At 41.7% G+C, this 21,313-nt stretch overlaps 1 protein-coding gene across 6 annotated transcripts in view; it reads left to right on the forward strand.

Moving 5' to 3' along the window:
- Positions 1-21,313, forward strand: part of KDM2B (lysine demethylase 2B) — a 186,526-nt gene that overhangs the window by 80,331 nt on the left and 84,882 nt on the right. For all 6 annotated transcript variants that reach the window (XM_068245065.1, XM_068245075.1, XM_068245084.1 and 3 more), the window contains 3 exons: positions 1,891-2,006; positions 7,872-7,998; positions 10,976-11,430. In XM_068245065.1, the coding sequence (XP_068101166.1) occupies positions 1,891-2,006; positions 7,872-7,998; positions 10,976-11,430 (698 nt within the window). The remainder of the gene's footprint in view (positions 1-1,890; positions 2,007-7,871; positions 7,999-10,975; positions 11,431-21,313) is intronic.

Below are 21,313 nucleotides of genomic sequence, written 5' to 3' on the forward strand. Positions count from 1 at the left end.
AACAAGGTGTGTATGATGAGTTGCTGGGCATGTGATGTTGCTAGGAAGTTTTAATATCACATTGCAAATTTTCATGTGAAAAACATGCATAAAAACGCATGCGTTTTAAAAAATGCATGCGTTTTTTTATGGATGCGATTTGCAATGTGTGCTAGTGGAAATAGGCCCGGACGGAACAATTCTATCATCCGATGCGATCTTTTAACACACTTTTTATGATCAAATTGTACAGAAAACTGTGCAGTGTGTGGCAAAAATCGATGTAAAATGATTAAAACAGAAAATGTAATCTATTCAAAAGTTGAATTTTATGATAAAATGCTCTAATTGACCCATTTATGGGAACAATTGATAATTACCTTCTGATTAATTATGATTGTAAAAAGTGCGTTTGAAACATCGCATCTGATGAAAAAATTGTAGCGTTAATGGGCACCATAGAAGTGGCCACACACCATACAATTCTTTTTACATTTCTTTTCAATTCAAGCATTACAATCCATTTTTCCGATTGATTGTAACGTAAAAAATCTGACCAATGTACCACAATTTTTCCACAAATTATGAAACAAATTGGATTGAAAACGTAGAAAAAAAACATTACATACATTAATAAATTGACAATCTTCCCTATGCCATTCAATTTTCATTAAAATTGATCAGAAAAATCCAACACTCCCAATCGACTTATGTAATAAAAAAAAGTGAGATCGGTTGAATATCTCACTCATAAAAAAAAGCTTTACATTTTTCGGGACAGCTGATTGTTTGTTTTTATCGAATTGCTGTAAAATCGTATAAATCGAATTGCTGTAAAATTGTATAATTTTATTGTATCGTATGTGGCCATCTTGTGAATATATCTAGTTCAGCCAGTTTTTTTTCCTCATAATTGATCCATTAGCAAATTCCGGTTTTTGTGAATGCTTGTAATGGCTGAGGCAGGTCTGCAGCCATATGTGACAGGAATGCTGTGATCAAGCCTTTGGCTATGTGGAGATGGGTGCCTCCATAGTACCTGAGCTCCATCTGCTTCTGGCTGCACTCAATGTCCCTCCCTGTGCCTCTAGGGTTCACTGAGCCTTGTGAGCAGCCCTTATGAAATCCATACTGGCGCGTGAATGTTTTGCTGAGTATAGTGGAAAGCATTTAAAAACTGCCCTCTGCCAAACAGTAAAGTGTCAGGGCGCATGGCAACACTTAACAATGTTTCAGTGGTGTGGCACTGTAAAATAATTGTCTGATTGGTAAACACATTTTGTATTATTCTGATGAAACATTTTTTTTATTCCTTCACATTCCTTGCTTTGGAGAAGGCGATTACAAAAATAATCAAACATCTGATCCTTGTGCCAAAAAACACAAAGCTCTAACTGATCTGCTTGTGTATATCTTGTGCTTAGTGTCTAATAAACTCTAATCCTTTCGCACTTTTTTTTTTTAACTTCCTTTCCCTATGAACTGCCCTGGAATTGCTTCCTTGAAGCTCCTCGCATAGCTCTGACCGTGTTTAATGGCTCAAGTGTGTGTTTTTCCCTTCGGGTAGGGGGTTGGGAGAGTGAATCTTTTCATTCTTACTGGTCTGAGAGTCCGCCTGTTTTCTTCCTGCTGGTTAGCTGATGAGAGGCAGCCTCCCTGCATTACATATCTTGCTAAGGAAAAAAAAAGCCCCACACATTTCTAGCTGCAGAGCTGAATGAGAGCACAACGTGGAGGAGGGAGAGCAGTTTTAAGGCCATAACCTGTGCCATGAAAAACAATGTGCGGCTCTCTATTGATCAAGTTGCTGGAAGAAGCCAGCTTTCTCCTGCCGCAGGCCACCTTTGCTCTGAAGACACGTTCTATCTGCGTCTGCAGCCCTCCTCACAGCTGCCTACTTTCTGATTTCAGGATGGATCCATGCTGTGTACACTCCGGCAGACTCTCTGGTGTTCGGTGGCAACATACTTCACAGCTTTAACATTCCCATGCAACTTCGAGTTTATGAGATAGAAGACAGAACACGGGTAAGATGACTGTATTGTTATGGGGGCAATCATGAGGGAATGGTCCATTCGGAGGAAATCTGTCGGTTTTATTTCAGTTAAATCTTAAGGGTTTCACTCCTCGTGGATAAATCTAATCCAAAACCAGTAATTAGCTGAACTTGATTGTTACTATTTGTTGAGTGGATATTATTTATTCTCATTGGAGCATACAAATGTGATGTCACATGAGATGCCAAGGATAAACTGACATCTGTTTTCCCTCTGACGGTTTGTCCCAACGCATGGAGTGTGATCCTTGCTGCAGGACCGCCGTGTAATGAATTCAACCTTCTATGACCTTTCCTTACAAGTATATATCCTGACCTAAACAAAGACCGAAAAGTGTGATGATGATGATATTCTGTGGCCATGTGACATTTGATCTCCCTGTTGTTATGTGTGTATTAGATGCGTTAAAGGGTTTGTGAGCCTAGCTTTACTGAAGGAAGAAAAAAAGGCCTAAATTTAGCAGCGCTGCTCCTATTTAAGCTAATGATTTTCTGACTATCGCTAGAAAGGAGAAAAGTGGTCTGTAAAGTATTACCGAGGCACTTCCACTGATGACAGGCGAAAGAGCAAGTCTCGCCTAAATGTAGAATATACTCAGAATCCCAGCATATAAAAAGCAAAATAAAGAAAAAGTACCCTTTCCCCAGGCTTACTTCAGCATGTGTTTCACATCACATATTCTGTAACAGGGCAGGGGCTGAGCTGAGCTATCTACACCAATAGATCTGCCCTGTATCCCATTCTACTCATCTGCCAGTAGGCAGTGAAATAGTTTTCTAATGGTACTTGGTCACAGTGTTGTATTTCGTGTATATATTATATATGTTCATACATTTTTATTTAGGCTGAATGCCTGCATTAACTTAATCACTTAATGCTGTATTTGATTTATTTCTAATGAAATCCCATTGCCGTAGAAAGCTTTAATGACTGGTTAGATGTTGCCATGGTGGCTGCCGGTAATTAAATCATAGGGGTAAAGGTGCAGACAGAAGACAAATGTACCCACTATCTCAAAAAGAGACATCATGCTGCCGAGACTGCTAAAGATGAAATGAACTTTAGCATCAAACAGTCATTTACCCAATTACAGCTGCTATGCTGATGATGTAATTCCCATCGATTTTATGTATTTTTTCCCTCCCTCTTTAGGCAGCAGTTTCTTCATTTTTAACCTTATTGGTGTATTGCCACTAATGCTTCCTACATCAGGGGTACATGTTCTCAGGGATAGTGAGTGTTATGGCTGCTATTTGTCACTCATACATTAAATGGACATGATATGTGATTATTGTACTTTTCTGGAGTCATAAATATACAATACGTAGGTTCTTTAGAAGCAATGTAAAGGGGGTAGGACTGACAACATGGCAAGTGTTCATGGTTACAAAATAATTGTAAACATGATAATGCTTAACAAAAAAAAATCATAATGCAAGCTTCCAGAGATCTACTCTCTTTCTTTAAGCACGTTTATAAATAAAGGAGTCTGTAAGGAAGTTAGATCACGGTTTTGCTAGTTTTTCTCCTCAACAAGTAGTTCTCTTACCTGATGTGAACTTACTGAGATCTGCAGCTCACCCCTGCCCTCTATCTGAATTACTCCACGATGCAATTATTGTATGAAAGTTTTCTGAAGCCCCTTATGGTCTCACATTGTGTCAGCCTGCATAAGAGCCAGAAGACTGAACCACCTGATCTCTATCCATCTAATCTGTGGCTTGTCTGACGTTTTATAGTTCCACATTACATTAATTTTTTTGTGGCGCTATACATTGCAAGAAAAATAATGGCAAATGCTGGGCTTGATTCGTTTTATTTATTGGCATATAATGATTGCCCATCAATGGATTGCTGCAAGTGACGAAACTGAGTAAGAAAGCCTCTTGGCCTATGCCAGTGATCTGCAAACTTGGCTCTCCAGCTGTTAAGGAACTACAAGTCCCACAATGCATTGCAGGAGTCTGACACCCACAGTCATGATTCATAAAGGCAAATGCATTGTGGGACATGTAGTTCCTAAACAGCTGGAGAGCCAAGTTTGCAGATCACTGGTCTATGCAGATGATTATTCTTGCAGCAAGGTAGGAATTTCTGGACAGTCTCATTGTAATTGTATCCTTAAAGGAAACCTAAACTGAGAACGATATGGATTTTTCCTTTTAAAATAATACCAGTTGCCTTACTCTCCAGCTGATCCTATGTCTCTAATACTTTTAGCCACAGCCACTAAACAAGCATGCAGATCAGGTGCTCTGACTGAAGTGAGGCCCAGTGCACACCAAAAACTTCTAGCAGATCCGCAAAACGCTATAGGTTTTTTAAGCAGATTTTCAGAGGAATTCTAGGCATGTTTAGAGAGGTTTTCTAAACATGCCTAGTGTTTTTGGAGCGTTTTTGTGTAGCAGATTTCATATATTGTTACCGTAAATCTGTTACTGAACAGCTTCTGTAACGAACGCCTGGAAAACCGTTTTTCAGAGCGGTTTGAGCTTTTCCTATACTTAACATTGAGGTAGAAACGCATCTGCAAACCGCAAAAATGCTGCAGGAGCCACATTTGCGGTTTGCTAAAAACCTCAAACCGCTGGTGTGCACCATCCCATTGAGATACATTAGCCAAGCGTTTTCACAGGCGGCAGCAGTTTTGAAAACGCTACCAAAAACGCTTGGTGTGCACTGGGCCTCAGACTGAATTAGCTGCATGCTTGTTTCAGGTGTTTGATTCAGCCACTACTGCAGCCATAGAGATCAGCAGGACTGCCAAGCAACTGGTATTGTTTATAAGGAAACATCCATATCCCTCTCAGTTAAGGTTCCCTTTAACAAGTAAAAAGAGGACTGTTGCCAAGGCTGAAAAGAAGAGAAATTTGAGTTTACTTTCCATTTAGAAAATGCATAGCTGGCTACAGATGGGTAGACGCGGCTGCTATATAAGTGTCCGTGTGCCGCTACCCTTTGGTTGATGACACTGTTGGGTAGCCTGTGATTGGTGGCAATTTGCCGCTTCCCTATGGTTCATAGCATTGAGTCGAAACTATGTGGTCGGTGGCGATGTGCTGCTTCCGTATGGTTGGTGGCATTGTGTCGCTACCATGTGGTTGTTGGCAGTCTGTCGCTACCCTGAGGTTGGTGGCTATGTGTAGCGCTACTCCCTCAGCTTAGGAGATTGCAGCAGACATATTTAGGCGCTTAGATCAGCTATGTCTGTAGAAATTTCGTTTTACAAATTAATAAATATCTGGATTAAACAACGGCTTTTTATGCTTGCTCGGAGTTTGAGTAACTTTTTTTTCGTGTGTGTGTGCACATCCAGGCTAAGCTTCTAATCTTCTCTTTAAAATATATTTTAAGCATTTTGCAATTGAATAAGTAGTAAAAGGTATGTGAAAAATGTACTACAAACATTTTGAATATTGTTTTTTACTTGTTAGTGTATTTTTAGTGACAACTGGGAAATGTATTACCAAGGGAAAAGGTTAATTGCACATGGGCTTATGGGCACCATACAATTCACTTTTTCTCCTATGTTTTCTCCTAGGTGACATTTTCACATCTATCAATGGAATGCCTTTTTAAAACATGTCTGAAGTGATTTTTAAAATAAAAAACTAATACTCACCTGTGGAGAGGGCAGGCTCTGGGTCCTCTAGAGCCCGTTCTCCTCGTTCCCCTGCAGGCTCCTTCGTTTGAATCTCCAGCTGCGGGAGAATTTGGCAGTCTGCGGAAGCCCTCAAGCTTCTGAAGACCGGCTGCTCTGTACTGCGCACACGTGTGTGTGCGACAGAGGTCGCTCGCGCGTGCACAGTACAGAGCGACCCGTTTTGGGAAGCACGAGTGCTTTTGAAGACTGTCAGAGCCCACCCAACGTGGAAGAGAGCAGTGCACGACCGAACAGTGGCGGACTGCCAACGGGGGAGGCTGTGGGGGAATGCAGAGACTGGGAGGAGAACGGGAAGACTCTATAGGACCCAGAGCCTTCCCTCTCCTTAGGTGAGTATCTGAAACTATTTTAAAAATAAAATAAAAAACAGATTCGCTTTAAAGTGTACCAGAGACGACCGTTCTTAAAGATTATTACTTACCCGGGGCTTCCTCTAGCCCCATAAGCACAGATGCATCGCTCGCCGTCCTCCGTTAACTGGCAATCAGTTCCGGTATTCTGTTAAGTGACGTCAGCAGGGGGCCTTCTGCGCAAGCGTGGACCTTCTCCACTAGCACAGAAGACCCACCGGTGACGTCACAGAGTCTGGGCCCGACTGAGCAGAATACCAGAGCTGATCGCAGCCCTTAACGGAGGACTGCAGGAGGACAGCTAGTGACACATCTGTGCTTATGGGGTTGGAGGAAGCCCCTTCTGCTTGAAGGGTAGTTCAGGAAGTGAATGATCCACTATTTTAGGAATTCATCATTAACCCTTTAGCCTGATTTCAGTAGGCCTGTATGTTGCTTCATAGCACTTTATTAGGATTATCAATTGGCATTTATGACACAATTTTGGATGCTTTTTTGCATATTTTTTTTTTGTTTTGTTTTGTTTGCATGAATTTTTCACTGCACACTTTTGCATTCAGTGCTACTGCCACTTGCACATATATTTATGAACCCAGATACATGAACAGTTGATTTTATACTTTTTCTATGAAGAAGGTCTCCCATTTTTGTTTTTAATGTAGTTTTATATTTTGGAAGTGGAGATAGTAATGATAATAATGGAAGGTGCACCCTTTATGTCATTTCTTATATGTGTTACGGCCAGAACCCGAAGTGTGGCCACTTCTAATTTTGGTCGGCCACTTCGGGTTCTGGCCGGCCAATGTGCGAAGTGGCCGCAGCGCAGCGGCCAATGTTAGAAATGTAATGTTTACGCCGTCTTGCTGCGGCCAAATAGATGACAACTTGCTTAATTTAATAAAATATAGCCGGCGGAAATGTAATAGATGAAGCCGCCGGCTTTCGCACAGCCTCTCTCCTCTTCCCCCCCCCCCCCCCTTCTCTCTCCTCTCCCCGCCTCCCATACAATATACGTAGCAGCCGGGGACATGCAGCCGGAGAGTCCTTCATCGCAGCAGGGGCAGCAGAGTGGGGAGGCTGCAGACATCGCTTCTGCCAGCACCCGCTCTGCAGGAACGGCAGGATTCCCCTGCCGCGACGAACGACTCTCGGGACACGCATGTCCCCGCTGGCTGCTACTTATTGTATTTATTGTATGGGAGGCGGGGGGGGATCAGGGAGAGGAGAGAGGCAGTGCGAAAGCCGGCGGCTTCATCTATTACATTGCCGCCGGCTATATTTCATTAAATTAAGCAAGTTGTCATCAATTTGGCCGCAGCGAGACGGCGTAAACAAAACATTTCTCACATTGGCCGCTGCGCTGCGGCCACTTCGCACATTGGCCGGCCAGAACCCGAAGTGGCCGGCCAGAACTAGAAGTTGCCACACTGCGGGTTCTGGCCGTAACATAAACATAACTATCGGTTTGTTTTTGTAGTAACTGCAATGTTATGTGGATGGCACATCCTTTTTTTTTTTTCTCTATAGTTATTAGGATGTAACTGTGCACAGTGCAAAATGCAGAGCACACAGTACAGAACCAATGCACTGTTGCCACAAAATTATACTGTTGCCACCAAGACACTGTTGCATACATTTTTGCAGACAGCAAATGTGCTGCTATTTATCTTGGAATGGAAGATCTGAATGGAACGTGTCCATGCAGCTTCACAACAAAAAGATGTGCGTTAAGTTAAACCACAATGGAAAACCTCTGGTTATAGTGTGCATGGCACATAACAGGTGACCTTATGCCTAACATGAATGTTTGCCTCTTTTCAGGTGCATGCCAAGTTCCGCTATCCTTTCTATTATGAAATGTGCTGGTATGTCCTGGAGAGATATGTTTGCACTTTAACCAACCGCTGTTACCTTAATAAGGATTTTCAGAAGGAATCAATGTTATTTGGTAAGTTTTCTGTGAGTTATTTGATGATGACTGCATACAGTTTATCTTTATTTTACATGATTTGTCAGGGCTTGTATTGTGATTGAAGCTGCCATAAAGCATGCACAGATTCTGAAATCACACTTCTCCTTCTGCACCAGCTCACAGCTGCCTCGAAGCAGAAATAAGGTTCTCCAACTAGTAATGCTCTGTGTCAGAACTTGAAAATAAAGATATATATGTTTTGTAGTAGAAGACCCTGATTACCGTGTAATGTGTGTGGTTTCTTTTACCTGCTGTCTTTGTCAGGGAGCCCAGAGCAGTGAGGAAGGAAAGATTGAATGTTAGATAGCTAAGTAGTGGGAAGTCTCAGGATTGTCCAGAGGCTTGCCAGATCCTCCTCAAGCCCACCGCTGTGTGCAGGACCCTCTTGTTCTTTATGGAAGCTCTCCTGTCTGAGTATGAGTGCATCCATGCTGCACATGTACCAGTATGGTCTGTGCATGCCCAGTACGGTCTTGTGCATGCCCAGTACGGTCTGTGCATGCCCAGTACGGTCTGTGCATGCCCAGTACGGTCTGTGCATGCCCAGTACGGTCTTGTGCATGCCCAGTATGGTCTTGTGCATGCCCAGTACGGTCTGTGCATGCCCAGTACGGTCTGTGCATGCCCAGTACAATGTATCTGCTCATTCATGAAGGAATAGGGAAGCTTCTGGATGACCCAGAAGCTTTCTACTACTAAGGTAAGTATCTATTTTCCTCTGCTACAGGTATGCTTTAAGAAAACAACTACTATTGCTTAAAGAGAACCCAAGGTGGGGATCTTAGAGTTAAATCTATACACAGAGGCTGGGTCTGGCTATAGGGCCCAGCCTCTGTTGCTAGTTGAATCCCCTGTAAGTCCCCCCTGCGCTCCGTTCTAGCCCATAAATGACAGCCGCGCTGTCGGGTTCTGTTTACCTTTCTAGTGCCACTCACGCCGCTCCCCCTGCCTCCTGCAGAGTGCCAGTCCCCGCCCGTGTCCCTTCCCTCCAATCAGCGGCGAGGGAAGGGATGTGGGCGGGGATCGGCGCTCTGCAGGAGGCGGTGGAGCGGCGTGAGTGGCACTAGAATGGTAAACAGAGCCCTCTGCGACACGCTCAGTGTCGACAGCGCGGCTGTAATTTATTCTCTTTAAAGCGGATCTGAACACAGAACTTTCTCTCTGCTCTAAAAGATAAGCAACAGCATAACATAAAAAAAAACATTTCCCTGTTACAGGTTATAGAACTCCACCTGAGACTCTGCAGAGTGGTTACTTCATGGTATCTTGGGAGCACAGAAAGGGTTAAACTCCTGTGTCTACACATTAACTCAGTTGGGCAGAGTCGGCAGACAGCTCAAATTACACAAGCTCATTACTTGCTGAGAAGGGAAAAATGCACAGGCCGTTCTCTATAAACACGCACAGGGTGGACTGTGCATTTCTCTGTTTCCTTGTCTCCTGTGCAAGATTTTTTTTCTTTTTTGGGGGAGTGGGGGGCGACTTAAATGCAATATTTGCTTACTCCGATAAATGTCTTTTCTCAGCAGAGTGCTCTGGCCATTACCAACTGGTGAACACAACAGCCTATTTAAAGGTAGCCATACACTGAAAAATGGCCACCAGATTCTAACAAGGGATAGATCCCGCTCTAAGAGAAATATGATTAGAGAGGGATCTATTAGATGCTTAGATTGAAAGCAACAGCAGGGCAGGGTCATCCCTTTCCATAGAGTATTCTACATATATTCGTGTGCTCCTTTCCTATGACCGCCTCGTACTTATACTACACTACAGACTACTGTATTACTGGACCTACCTAACCAGCCTCAGTCTGTCAGCCATCCCTGCGTGGTGGCAGTGGTTTCTTAGATTATTATTTTTTTATTTTTTTATAAATTTCAAGGTGAAATCTATTAAAATCTATTTGCAGTGTGTGTCAGTAATAGATCCATCTCTGATCAGATTTCGATAATCTGTCTCTTGGTTGAATATGGTGACCATCTGTCAGTATAGGCACCTTTAGGGCCTGTTCATGCTGTCGGCATTGCTGAGCAGTGCACATTGTGTATACACACAATGCACCACTGACCTTGCTGGAACTTTTAATGCATCAAAGGGAACTCTAACTAAACTCTCAGCTATATACTGCAGGCTCAGTCTGACTTTTATTTTTTAAGATAAAACTGTAGTAGTATAGTGCAATCTGTTATGGCCTGTTCAGACTATGTGCGTTTCTAGCCGTTTTTCCAGAACGTGTACAGGCAGACTTTCCGCATAGAAATGGCTACTAATGTTTTCTAATGGCCTCGTTCACATGTATGCGTATGAGACGCATACGTTTCTCATCCGCATTGCTGCACGCAGTTCTGTGCGTCACGCATAGAAACGGATGCAATGAAAGTCTATGGACGCGTATCAAAAACGCGTACTATTGCGCTTTTTAGCGTACGTTTCCCTCTGTGGTTCCCATAATTCTTTTTTTCCTCCCCGGGTCACGTGTGTGTGCAAAACGCAATAGAAAACGCATTTGAACGCAAGAAAAACGCATGCATTTTTCAACTTGCATTTCTTTTCATTTCAACGCGTTCTACAAACGCAGACAGTCTGAACAGGCCCTTAGTTGGGGCAGACTTAGTATGCTAGTAGTGAGATCACAACAACAGATAAATATAACCGATCCTCACCCAGAGGTAGCTGCAGGTATCCTCGCATTTCTTGCAAATGGCTCTGGTGACCGGAATCACTGGACTTTTCAATCACTGTTTTCCATTATAGTTGTTACCGCTGCCCTTTCCACAGTTCACACTTTACCTCCAGAGTTTCATAAAAGGTTAGTGAGGCTGTCCGTCACAGGTCTATAGAGGATATTCAGATTTCCTCAAGAGGATACAGGACAATTTTAGTGGTTTTGAAGTAAAGCAAAATACAGAAAACTTGTAAATAATATATGCTTTATTCATTTGTGTCCTAGATTCATCAGGAAAGCCCAGCACAGAAAGCTTGTCCTCAGATTCCTGGTTAGAAATGGAAGACGAATCTTGTGATGCGCACACGCTGGATGAGAAAGATGACCATGGTGAGAAGATATCCAAGCTATCTGGTGATGAACCATTAACGCCCAATAGCACACAGTCAGATGGCAAAGAGGCAGCAGAAAAGAAACAAAAGGCTACCTTAATGCAGTACTTAAAAAGAACTTTATCTAATGACTCAGATGAAAGCTCCAGGTCTGTTGTGCATAGTGATTTCCCGAAGACCCCAGCAGAATCCCCATCTACGGAGATGGCTTCCCGGTGGACACACCTCACAGAGTTTGAACTGAAGGGCTTGAAAGCCCTTGTGGAGAAATTGGAGTCTCTTCCTGAAAATAAGAAATGTGTCCCAGATGGGATAGAAAATCCACACGCCCTTCTGGAGGATATGAAGGTTGGTATATTGTTGTCACATAAGGTAATCTGATGAAGAAACACTGTAAACTGTGGCCATCATTATAATGAATGGTGTGTATTGTGTAGTTAAGGGTTTGGTTTCCAGTACTGGTTGATGTATTTTATGTCATTTTCATATTATTTCATGTTTTGTGTACAGTTTAGTAACAGAAGGTAAAACAAATGGGAGTATTTAAAGGTCAGTAGAGTTTGTATATGTTGTTGGCTGTGTGATATCCGTTCCACACGTAGAGTGCCGTCATGGGCACAAGCCAACTGCAGGGGGCCGGTAGAAGTCCCAGGAAAGCAAAACTGCCATATTTTTAGCGGACTTAAGTATCCCTTTAAGTTTGACTGCATTTGCTGCATGCTTGTTTTACATGTGTGATACAAACACTACTGATGCATGAAAGAGCAGGATGCCAAGCACCTGGTAATGTTTACATGGAAATATATATGGAAGCCTCTATATTCCACTTTAGTTGGACTTTTTTTTATTGCTGTGAACAGAATAAAAGGACATGGCTTGCATTGATAACTGGCAAATTGTGTATAAGTTGGAATACATAACTCTACAAAAGGGAATGATTTGCACAGATCTCCATTGTCCTGAAGTGATGCATTAAAGGACAACTGGCAGTCCTGCTGATCCTCTGCCTCTAATACTTTTAACCATAGACTCTGAACAAGCATGCAGCAGATCATGTGTTTCTGACGTTGTCAAATCTGACAAGATTAGCTGCATGCTTGTTTCTGGTGTGATTCAGACATTACTCTAGCCAAATAGATCAGCAGGGCTGCCAGGCAGGAAATAATTATGGCAGCCTCCATATTCTTTTTCAAACATGTGCGTTGTTGACCTGACTTGAACAATTGGTACTTGAAAAGTTGATCTGAAAAGGTTGTTGTATTATGTGCACTTTTTGAGTTAGTGCCCTGATGTGTGTGTGATCCTTGGATATTGATTTCTAAAGGTCTGTACACATGCTAGACAAAAGTCGGTGCGTTCAAACGAGTGACGTCGCACAAACAACGTTTCCAGGCAAAAAGAAATAACACGTAGTTAAAACAATGTTTTATACACACCCACCAATATTCCCAACAGTTATGTCGTTTGTAAACTGTGTGCTCGAGCGGAAAGTAACCCTTCGCAGGAGTTGTTCACATGCTCTGGAACAACGTCCTTTAAACGACTAGTACACACTGGCTAAGTGCATGATATCTGCCCAGGAGTCATCCGAGTTGATCCACCAGTTGGATAGGGCAAAAAACCCAATATTGGACTATCTGTTGTTTTGTTTTGCTACATTTTTTACGATTATTGTCCAAAATTGTAAAACCTGTAGTTCATTGGACGTTTCAAATGACTTTTAGCTAATGTGTGTACAAGGCTTATTAGTAATGAGCGCCATGGATGTTACACTAGGGCAGTGATGGCTAACCTTGGCACTCCAGCTGTGGTGGAACTACAAGTCCCATGAGGCATTGCAATACTCTGACAGCTCTAAGCATAACTCGGGGAGGCAGAGGCATAAGGGGATTTGTAGTTTTGTCACAGCTGTAGTGCCAAGGTTAGCCATCACTGCTCTAGGGCCTAGGCTTGTGTATATGCACACTTTAAGGCCCCATTCACACCTCAAAGCGCAAAACACTGGCGAGTACCGCCAGCGTTTTGCGGGAGTGATTTTTCCGTGATTAATGTGGAAAAATCACTGGACACTGCAGCAATTTGTTTTTGTGATTAGCGCTTCTATAGCACTAAACGAAATCGCCGGGAAATTGCCTGAAAATGATGCAGGCTACACGTTTGCATTCGGCGATTTGCGTTAATCGCCGGCGAATTAACGCAAATTGCCCAAGAACGGGCCCATAAGGTATAATTTGCACTAGCGCTTTAACCATTTCCCCTCCCCCGGGATGAGTAACTATGCCCCTGCAAAATGCCACAACTCTGTGCAGGGGCATAGATACTACGTCCCTTCCGCCGCGTCCCCCAGGTCACGACCGCCCCCACCCCGCGCTTGGTACCACCGCTCATTACCGCCGATCGCCCGCTGCTAGATCAATGAATGGGAAAACAAATCCCATTCATTGATCTAAGTTCCCCTGTGAATGGCTGCAGCCATCTATTCAGACTGCTCTGCCATTCATGAATCCCGAGCACGTAGTGCTTCCGTTTCTGTACTACAGTATGGAGCTGAAGTCACCACTAAGGGCATCTTGTGGCCAAATTGTAATATTACATCCCCTGTTTTTTTCTCAGTTTATCAACCCTAGTTACCTTTTTTTTTTTTTTTAATTAACCCCTGACCTCCCACACTCCCCTAAAGTTACCATTTTTTTTTTTTTTTTATAAAAAAAAATAAATAAAAAAAAATACATAAATAGTTACCTTAGGGACTGAACTTTTGTAATATGTATACACAAACTGTATACTACAATTACTTTATAAATTATGGGCTTGTAATTAGGGATAGGCGCAAAACTTAAAAAATGCACCTTTATTTCCAAATAAAATATTGGCACCACACATTGTACTAGGGAGAAATTTTAAACGTTGCAATAACCGATACAAATGGGCAAATACAATGTGTGGGTTTTAATTACGGTAGCATGTTTTATTTTGAAACTATAATGGCCGAAAACTGAGAAATAATGAATTTTTTTCATTTTTTTTTCTTATTATTCCCATTAAAACTGAGTTAGAATAAAATAATTCTTAGCAAAAGGTACCCCCAAAGAAAGCCTAATCAGTGGCAAAAAACCAAGATATACATGGTTTCGTTGTGATAAGTAGTAATAAAGTTATAGGTGAATGAATGGAAGAAGCGCTGACGGGTGAACATTGCTGTTTTTTTAAGAGGAAAAATCCTTCGAGGTGAAAAGGTTAAAAAGCGGTAGCGCTGGAGCGTTTTGCCAAAATCGCTGGCAAAACGATGTAGTGTGAATGGGCCCGAAGTCTGGACAGGGGTTCCGATCAGTGATTAGCTCCAGAGAAGTTACAGTAAGCTGAACATTGCATACTCTAGTGCAGTGATGTCCATATGCTTCTAGAGATGTCGCGAACCTCTGATTTTCGGTTCGCGAACCCATTCGCGAACTTCCGCGGAAGGTTCGGTTCGCGTAAAAGTTCGCGAACCGCAATAGACTTCAATGGGGAGGCGAACTTTGAAAAATAGAAAAAATTATGCTGGCCACAAAAGTGATGGAAAAGATGTTTCAAGGGGTCTAACACCTGGAGGGGGGCATGGCGGAGTGGGATACATGCCCAAAGTCCCGGGGAAAAATCGGGATTTGACGCAAAGCAGCGTTTTAAGGGCAGAAATCACATTGAATGCTAAATTGTAGGCCTAAAGTGCTTTCAAACGTCTTGCATGTGTATGCATCAATCAGGGAGTGTAATTAGAGTACTGATTCACACTGACACACCAAACTTACTGTGTAACGCACCGCAAACAGCTGTTTGCGTAGTGACGGCCGTGCTGGACTGGTGCTCAACATGGCCAGAGTGCAGGCCGTGGCAGTTTTCCAGCCCATATGGTCGCCGGGCTGTGGTAGCTCAATGATAGAACAACAGTGATTGTCAAGATGATCAAATTTGGTCTGTCCACAATGAAGCAATGACCTTATTATCTTCTTGTATGTAGGTAGGCATAGGTAGGAGTCCCAGTATAGGTAGGTAGGCATAGGTAGGTCCCCTAGTATAAGTAGGTAGGTGTCCCCGTATAGGTACGTAGGTGCCCCAGTAGTTAGGTAGGCATAGGTAGGTGTCCCAGTATAGATAGTTAGGCAGGGCCTGGCTGGCACAGTAATAACAATTACCAAGGTCCAGCTGCAACAGATAGGGCTGTATAGTGTCAGTGTCAGTGAGCAGCACACAAAAAAAACACATCAGGAAAACATTAGAGCTCTCAAAAGAGCTGTTGAGGGGTGCTATTTTAGCAATAGCAATCAGCCAGGAGCAAGCCAAGAGCCTAACTAATCTTTCCCTAGGAGAAAAAATCTGCAGCAGCTCTTCCTAGTCTGTCTATTTGCAGCAGGCACACGAGTGAGTGTCATGGCCAGCGAGCCTGCCTTATATAAGGGGGGGTGGGGCTCCAGGGCTTAGTGTAGCCTGAATGGCTACAATGTGCCTGCTGACTGTGATGCAGAGGGTCAAAGTTGACCCTCATAGTACATTATGGGGCGAATCGAACTTCCGCAAAAGTTCGCCTGGTCCAGGCGAAAGCGAACCACCAAAGTTCGCCTGGAACCGTTCGCGACATCTCTATATGCTTCTTGCCTTACAGCTTCTCAATAGCAGCTGCTGTTTGCATTGCACTAAAGTGCTGTTTAATTGCCCTTGATTTTTTTGTTACAGGTTAAAGAGACACTGAAGCGAAAAAAAATGATGATATTATGATTTGTATGTGTAGCACAGCTAAGAAATAAAACATTAAGATCAGATACATCAGTGTAATTGTTTCCAGTACAAGAGTTGAGAAACTCCAGTTGTTATCTCTATGCAAACAAGCCATTAAGCTCTCCGACTAAGTAAAGGCCCATACACACGTCGGATTTTAGCGAACGACCCGTCGTTTGAACGTTCCGTCGTTCGGACGTTTTCGCGTCAAATCCGACGTGTGTACAGACTATCGTTCGGGTGATAAGACTGGTTACCAGCGATCCGCCCGGCGGATCGTTGGTAACCAGTCTTATCACCCGAACGATGGTCTGTACACACGTCGGATTTGACGCGAAAACGTCCGAACGACGGAACGTTCAAACGACGGGTCGTTCGCTAAAATCCGACGTGTGTATGGGCCTTTAGTCGTGGAGAGGGCTGTTATCTGACTTTTATTATCTCAACTGTTCCTGGACTATTTACTTTTCCTCTGCTAGAGGAGAGGTCATTACTTCACAGACTGCTCTGAAAGACTCGTTTTGAATGCTGAGTGTTGTGTAATCTGCACATATTATAGAATGATGCAATGTTAGAAAAAACACTATATACCTGAAAATAAAAGTATGAGAATATTTTCTTTGCTGCTAATCTTCTAGTAATTATTCATAGTACACAACCAATTCATTATATCATATTTTTTTTTCGCTTCAGTGTCTCTTTAACCTAGCTGTAAGGTTTAATATACAGTCAGGTTTTTTTTTTTTTTTTTGCGTTGTAGGGGGTTATTGAATCATTTGTATCTTTTTTTTACACCACAGTACAGGGGAAGATATAAACTGTAACATATAAAATTATACAGCACATCAGATCGCATCCTCCCCTTTCTTTCCACTCCCCTGCCTCCCTCCCTCCCTTGTCCAGTGCCATAGTGTTGTTCATTCGTGAGATAAACAGTCAGGATTGTCAAGAACAACTAGCACCATGGTATTGTACAATTCTTGTATCTATATGTAATGGAAATAGGGAAGATTCCTGGATTTCTTGGAGCACATAGTGAATGATTTCCTGTTTAAGCAGGATAAACATGTTGGTTTTGGTGAAGATAAGCATAAAGGGAGGGCATTTCTGGCAACTTTTTTTAGTAATATTTGTAAACTGCCTTTTTTAATCAAGTATTGAAAGTTTACAGTTTTGTATTCTGTGGCCTCTTATGAATGAAATACTGTTTAATGACAAGAGTCCTAGAATGCCTGCTTTACCTCTGGATAAATGGCTCTAGTGATCTGCTTCTCTAGATTTTCTTAGGGTCTTTTGAATGGTCTGGCACTTCATGCTGTTTGAAAGCAGAGAAAGGAGCCAGATTGGCAGCTAGATGAAAACGACCCCGGAAAAACATAATGTGCTCCAGTACTTGTTGGCCTCTTCAGATGTGCCTCTTCAGTGCATGATGCTCGGAGGCTGCTGAACACGAAGATGCTGAAATGTTTTGTTTCTGAGTTGTACTTTTGCAGAATGCATATTATGGGGGAAAATACATCCTTTGAAAAGTATCTTCAGGTTTGGTCTTCTAGAAACATTTGAAGGAGTTTTTGGCACTTGAGTTGATAATGAAATTAAAATAGTAAATGCAGAAAAACTGTCTGCCGAACACACTGTGCTTCTTCCCCCTGCAGACAATGGCATTGCTATGTGAATATTCATACACTTGGGCCCATATGCAATTCACTTTTTCTCCTCAGTTCTCTCCTAAGAGATAATTTCATCTTCTCTTTAAAGTAACTTTTATGCTTTTTACAATTGAAAAAGTAACAAAGTAGGTGAAAAATTACTATCAAGATTATTTTCTTTTCTTGCTCGCTGGTGGTTTAAAGGACATTTTATGACAAGGTGTGAACATATCACTTGGGAGAAAACTCAAGGGAAAAGGTATATTGCATCCAGGCATAATCTTTTATTTTCTATAAATGTGGGCTTATAAACCTTTTACTGGCACCCAGGCAGTATATAAAGTCAATGGTGAATCAATTGATCAAAACATAAACTTTTTTTTAACTCTGTATACACTCGGTACTACACCCAACCAAGTCAGGCATGCTTCATCAAACCCATCTATTGTTGGGTTCATTTTGCTATATTGTTTGATAAATTATTTATTTTGTGTATTAAAAGTTCAATAAACAGAGAAATTGTGCATACCATTGTATTATATATATCTCATGTATTACCTAAATACCTATGTACCCCTAGCTACTTTCAGCCGTGAGTGCGTGCGTGCGTGCGTGCGTGCGTCTGTCTGAAACCTCTCCTACCCTATTCATCCATCTCTACCCTTCGGACAGACCAGTCATTTATTTTTCGACAATCATTTTCTTCTACCTTAGGCCTTTCCTTTTCCAATCTATTTTATTGTCCACCTGCCATTTCCACCTCTGGGGCCGTTACTGCCTGTTCCCATATCTCTTCAGATTTAAATATTTTACTTGGCCCTGCCTCTTCCCCAAGCCTGATTCAGTTAGTAATTAGAGTAAGGATTGTTTTATCCAGTCTTTTATACAGGATGTAGTTGTAGTTTTCCAATTCTCAACTATTAGTTTCTTTGCAGCTGAAGAGAGAATATAAAACAGGTTTTCCATAACTTTGTTGTTTTCTTTAATCCTGAGCCCAAAAACCGTCATTATGACATCTATTTCTTATTAACGAAGAAAATGTATACAATATAAACATATCTTCAAATATATCAGAAATCATCAATGCATTAACAGACAGTACATAATATATGTCATTCCAATAATTGCTGCTATTCTGAACACAGTTATACAGCTTTCTCAGTTTAAAAAAAAAAATGTAATAACCCTCTCTCATGGAAAGAACAAGTAACAAAATAAAGTTTAAAGGTAGGGCTCTGATGTACCTATCAGCAGTGATACTGAGGTAAAATTATTACTATAAAAGGAGGTGATTGCTCCCGCCTATCACCTCAAGTATGAACCAACTGGGGGCCCCGCCAGTTTTCAACACCAGCTTTTTAAGGCCCAAAGCCGATTCATGTTCTTCTTATATCAAGGAAAGACTACAGCATCCACCGATAGGAAATATCAAAACTATGATATCCATATCAAAGCCCAATCTACAACTTAAACTCAACTAAACAACAATAGCAGCACCATCTGATACATTCCCTTTTGATAACATCCAAATCCACTTTTATATCTTAGGGTTTTTTTCAATTTGCATGAGGGGTCACACAGAGTTTCAGCGTTAAGAGTAGAGAGGACGCTTCAAAATCTATCCAAGATGTAAAAAAAAAAAATCTATCCCCGATGTAAAAAAGTCTGAGTTCCTGCAATTTTTTTCTTAAGATACCATGTCGTGTATACAAAAGATTTCAATATATTACAGAATTCAATTCGTGTGGTATATTTTTTAAAAAATGTCCCCAGGTCTTGAAAAAAGCTGCTGTAGCCTTAGACTTGCGTTGTTCAGTATCAAACTTAGATATGTACATCAATGATTTTACTGTATCTATTAGGTGTTTTTGTGATGCGGGGAGGAACTGATCCAAAGTCTCAGAATGCATTTTTTGGCTGCTAAAATAATATGTTCAATGCGAGACAAGCAATCATCTTTTTTGTGAGTAGAAGGATCAACACAGTGGAATAGGGCTTCCCAATTACCATATTTACGGTGAGAAGTGGTAAGCATAGTACACATTCTCCAGACCTTAACCCAAAATTGTTGTATAGATGGACATAGCCATAGTAAGTGATATAGGTCTGGGGAGGTAGTTTTACATTTTGTACTAGATAATGTGATTCTGGATGGGTACATTTAAAATTGAATGCATAATAACCTTAATATTTTTAAGCTGCATCTCTCTCCATTGTTCTCCCACAATCACCTTCCTGACCTTGTCCCATCCCAAATCTAAATAAGTTGTTAAGGTGTCAACTGGAGCATCAAAGCAGTTTGCCCAATAGACCAAATGTCTCGTGGGTTGAGTCTTAGCCTTAAAGCAGTAGGATTAGCCATACTATGCCAGGGAAAACACATATATAAGTATATAAATACTTCTACTTGCATAACACATGCATTGTACTGTCCATGTTTTGATTTCAGTGAATGTTATATAGTAAATGAAGAGAATTCTGTTCCTGGTGAGAACCATGTCTTTTGCCCACAGTTTAAGCTAAATCCTGATGTCATTTCTGCCCTTTACTTTACAGGCTTAAATTAATTCTACATTTATTTTTTGTATGCTGTGAGTACAAGCCAAAACTAAAGCTTTTACAGAACAGAAAATATGGGACCTACTATGTGCACTGCTAGAATGAAATTAACCAAGTTACCTGTTGAATTAAAGTTACCAGACTCTCTAAAGATACATCACAGTATTTTATGTGTTTTGTCTTTAGAAAATGGGACAGGAATGCTACTCTGGAAAGCCTGGTTATTAGAACAAGAGCCTATTCCTTTTAATACTTTCAGTGACCAAAAGAAAATTGTTGGGAGCTGGAACAGAGTTCATACAGTGGCTTGCAAAAGTATTCGGCCCCCCTTGAAGTTTTCCACATTTTGTCACATTACTGCCACAAACATGAATCAATTTTATTGGAATTCCACATGAAAGACCAATACAAAGTGGTGTACACGTGAGAAGTGGAATAAAAATCATACATTATTCCAAACATTTTTTACAAATCAATAACTGCAAAGTGGGGCGTGCATAATTATTCAGCCTTTGATCTGAGTGCAGTCAGTTGCCCATAGACATTTCCTGATGAGTGCTAATGACTAAATAGAGTGCACCTGTGTGTAATCTAATGTCAGTACAAATACAGCTGCTCTGTGACGTCCTTAGAGGTCGTCTAGGAGAATATTGGGAGCAACAACACCATGAAGTCCAAAGAACACACAAGACAGGTCAGGGATAAAGTTATTGAGGAATTTAAAGCAGGCTTAGGCTACAAAAAGATTTCCAAAGCCTTGAACATCCCAAGGAGTACTGTTCAAGCGATCATTCAGAAATGGAAGGAATATGGCACAACTGTAAACCTACCAAGACAAGGCCGTCCACCTAAACTCACAGGCCGAACAAGGAGAGCGCTGATCAGAAATGCAGTCAAGAGGTCCATGGTGACTCTGGACAAGCTGCAGAGATCTACAGCTCAGGTGGGGGAATCTGTCCATAGGACAACTATTAGTCGTGCACTGCACAAAGTTGGCCTTTATGGAAGAGTGGCAAGAAGAAAGCCACTGTTAACAGAAAAGCATAAGAAGTCCCATTTGCAGTTTGCCACAAGTCATGTGGGGGACACAGCAAACATGTGTAAGAAGGTGCTCTGGTCAGATGAGACCAAAATGGAACTTTTTGGTCAAAATGCAAAACGCTATGTGTTGCGGAAAACTAACACTGCACGCAAGTCTAAACACACTATCCCCACTGTCAAATATGGTGGTGGCAGCATCATGCTCTTGGGGTGCTTCCCTTCAGCAGGGA

The sequence above is a fragment of the Hyperolius riggenbachi genome, chromosome 1 (genome assembly GCF_040937935.1).
Source record: "Hyperolius riggenbachi isolate aHypRig1 chromosome 1, aHypRig1.pri, whole genome shotgun sequence".
NCBI lineage: Eukaryota > Metazoa > Chordata > Amphibia > Anura > Hyperoliidae > Hyperolius > Hyperolius riggenbachi.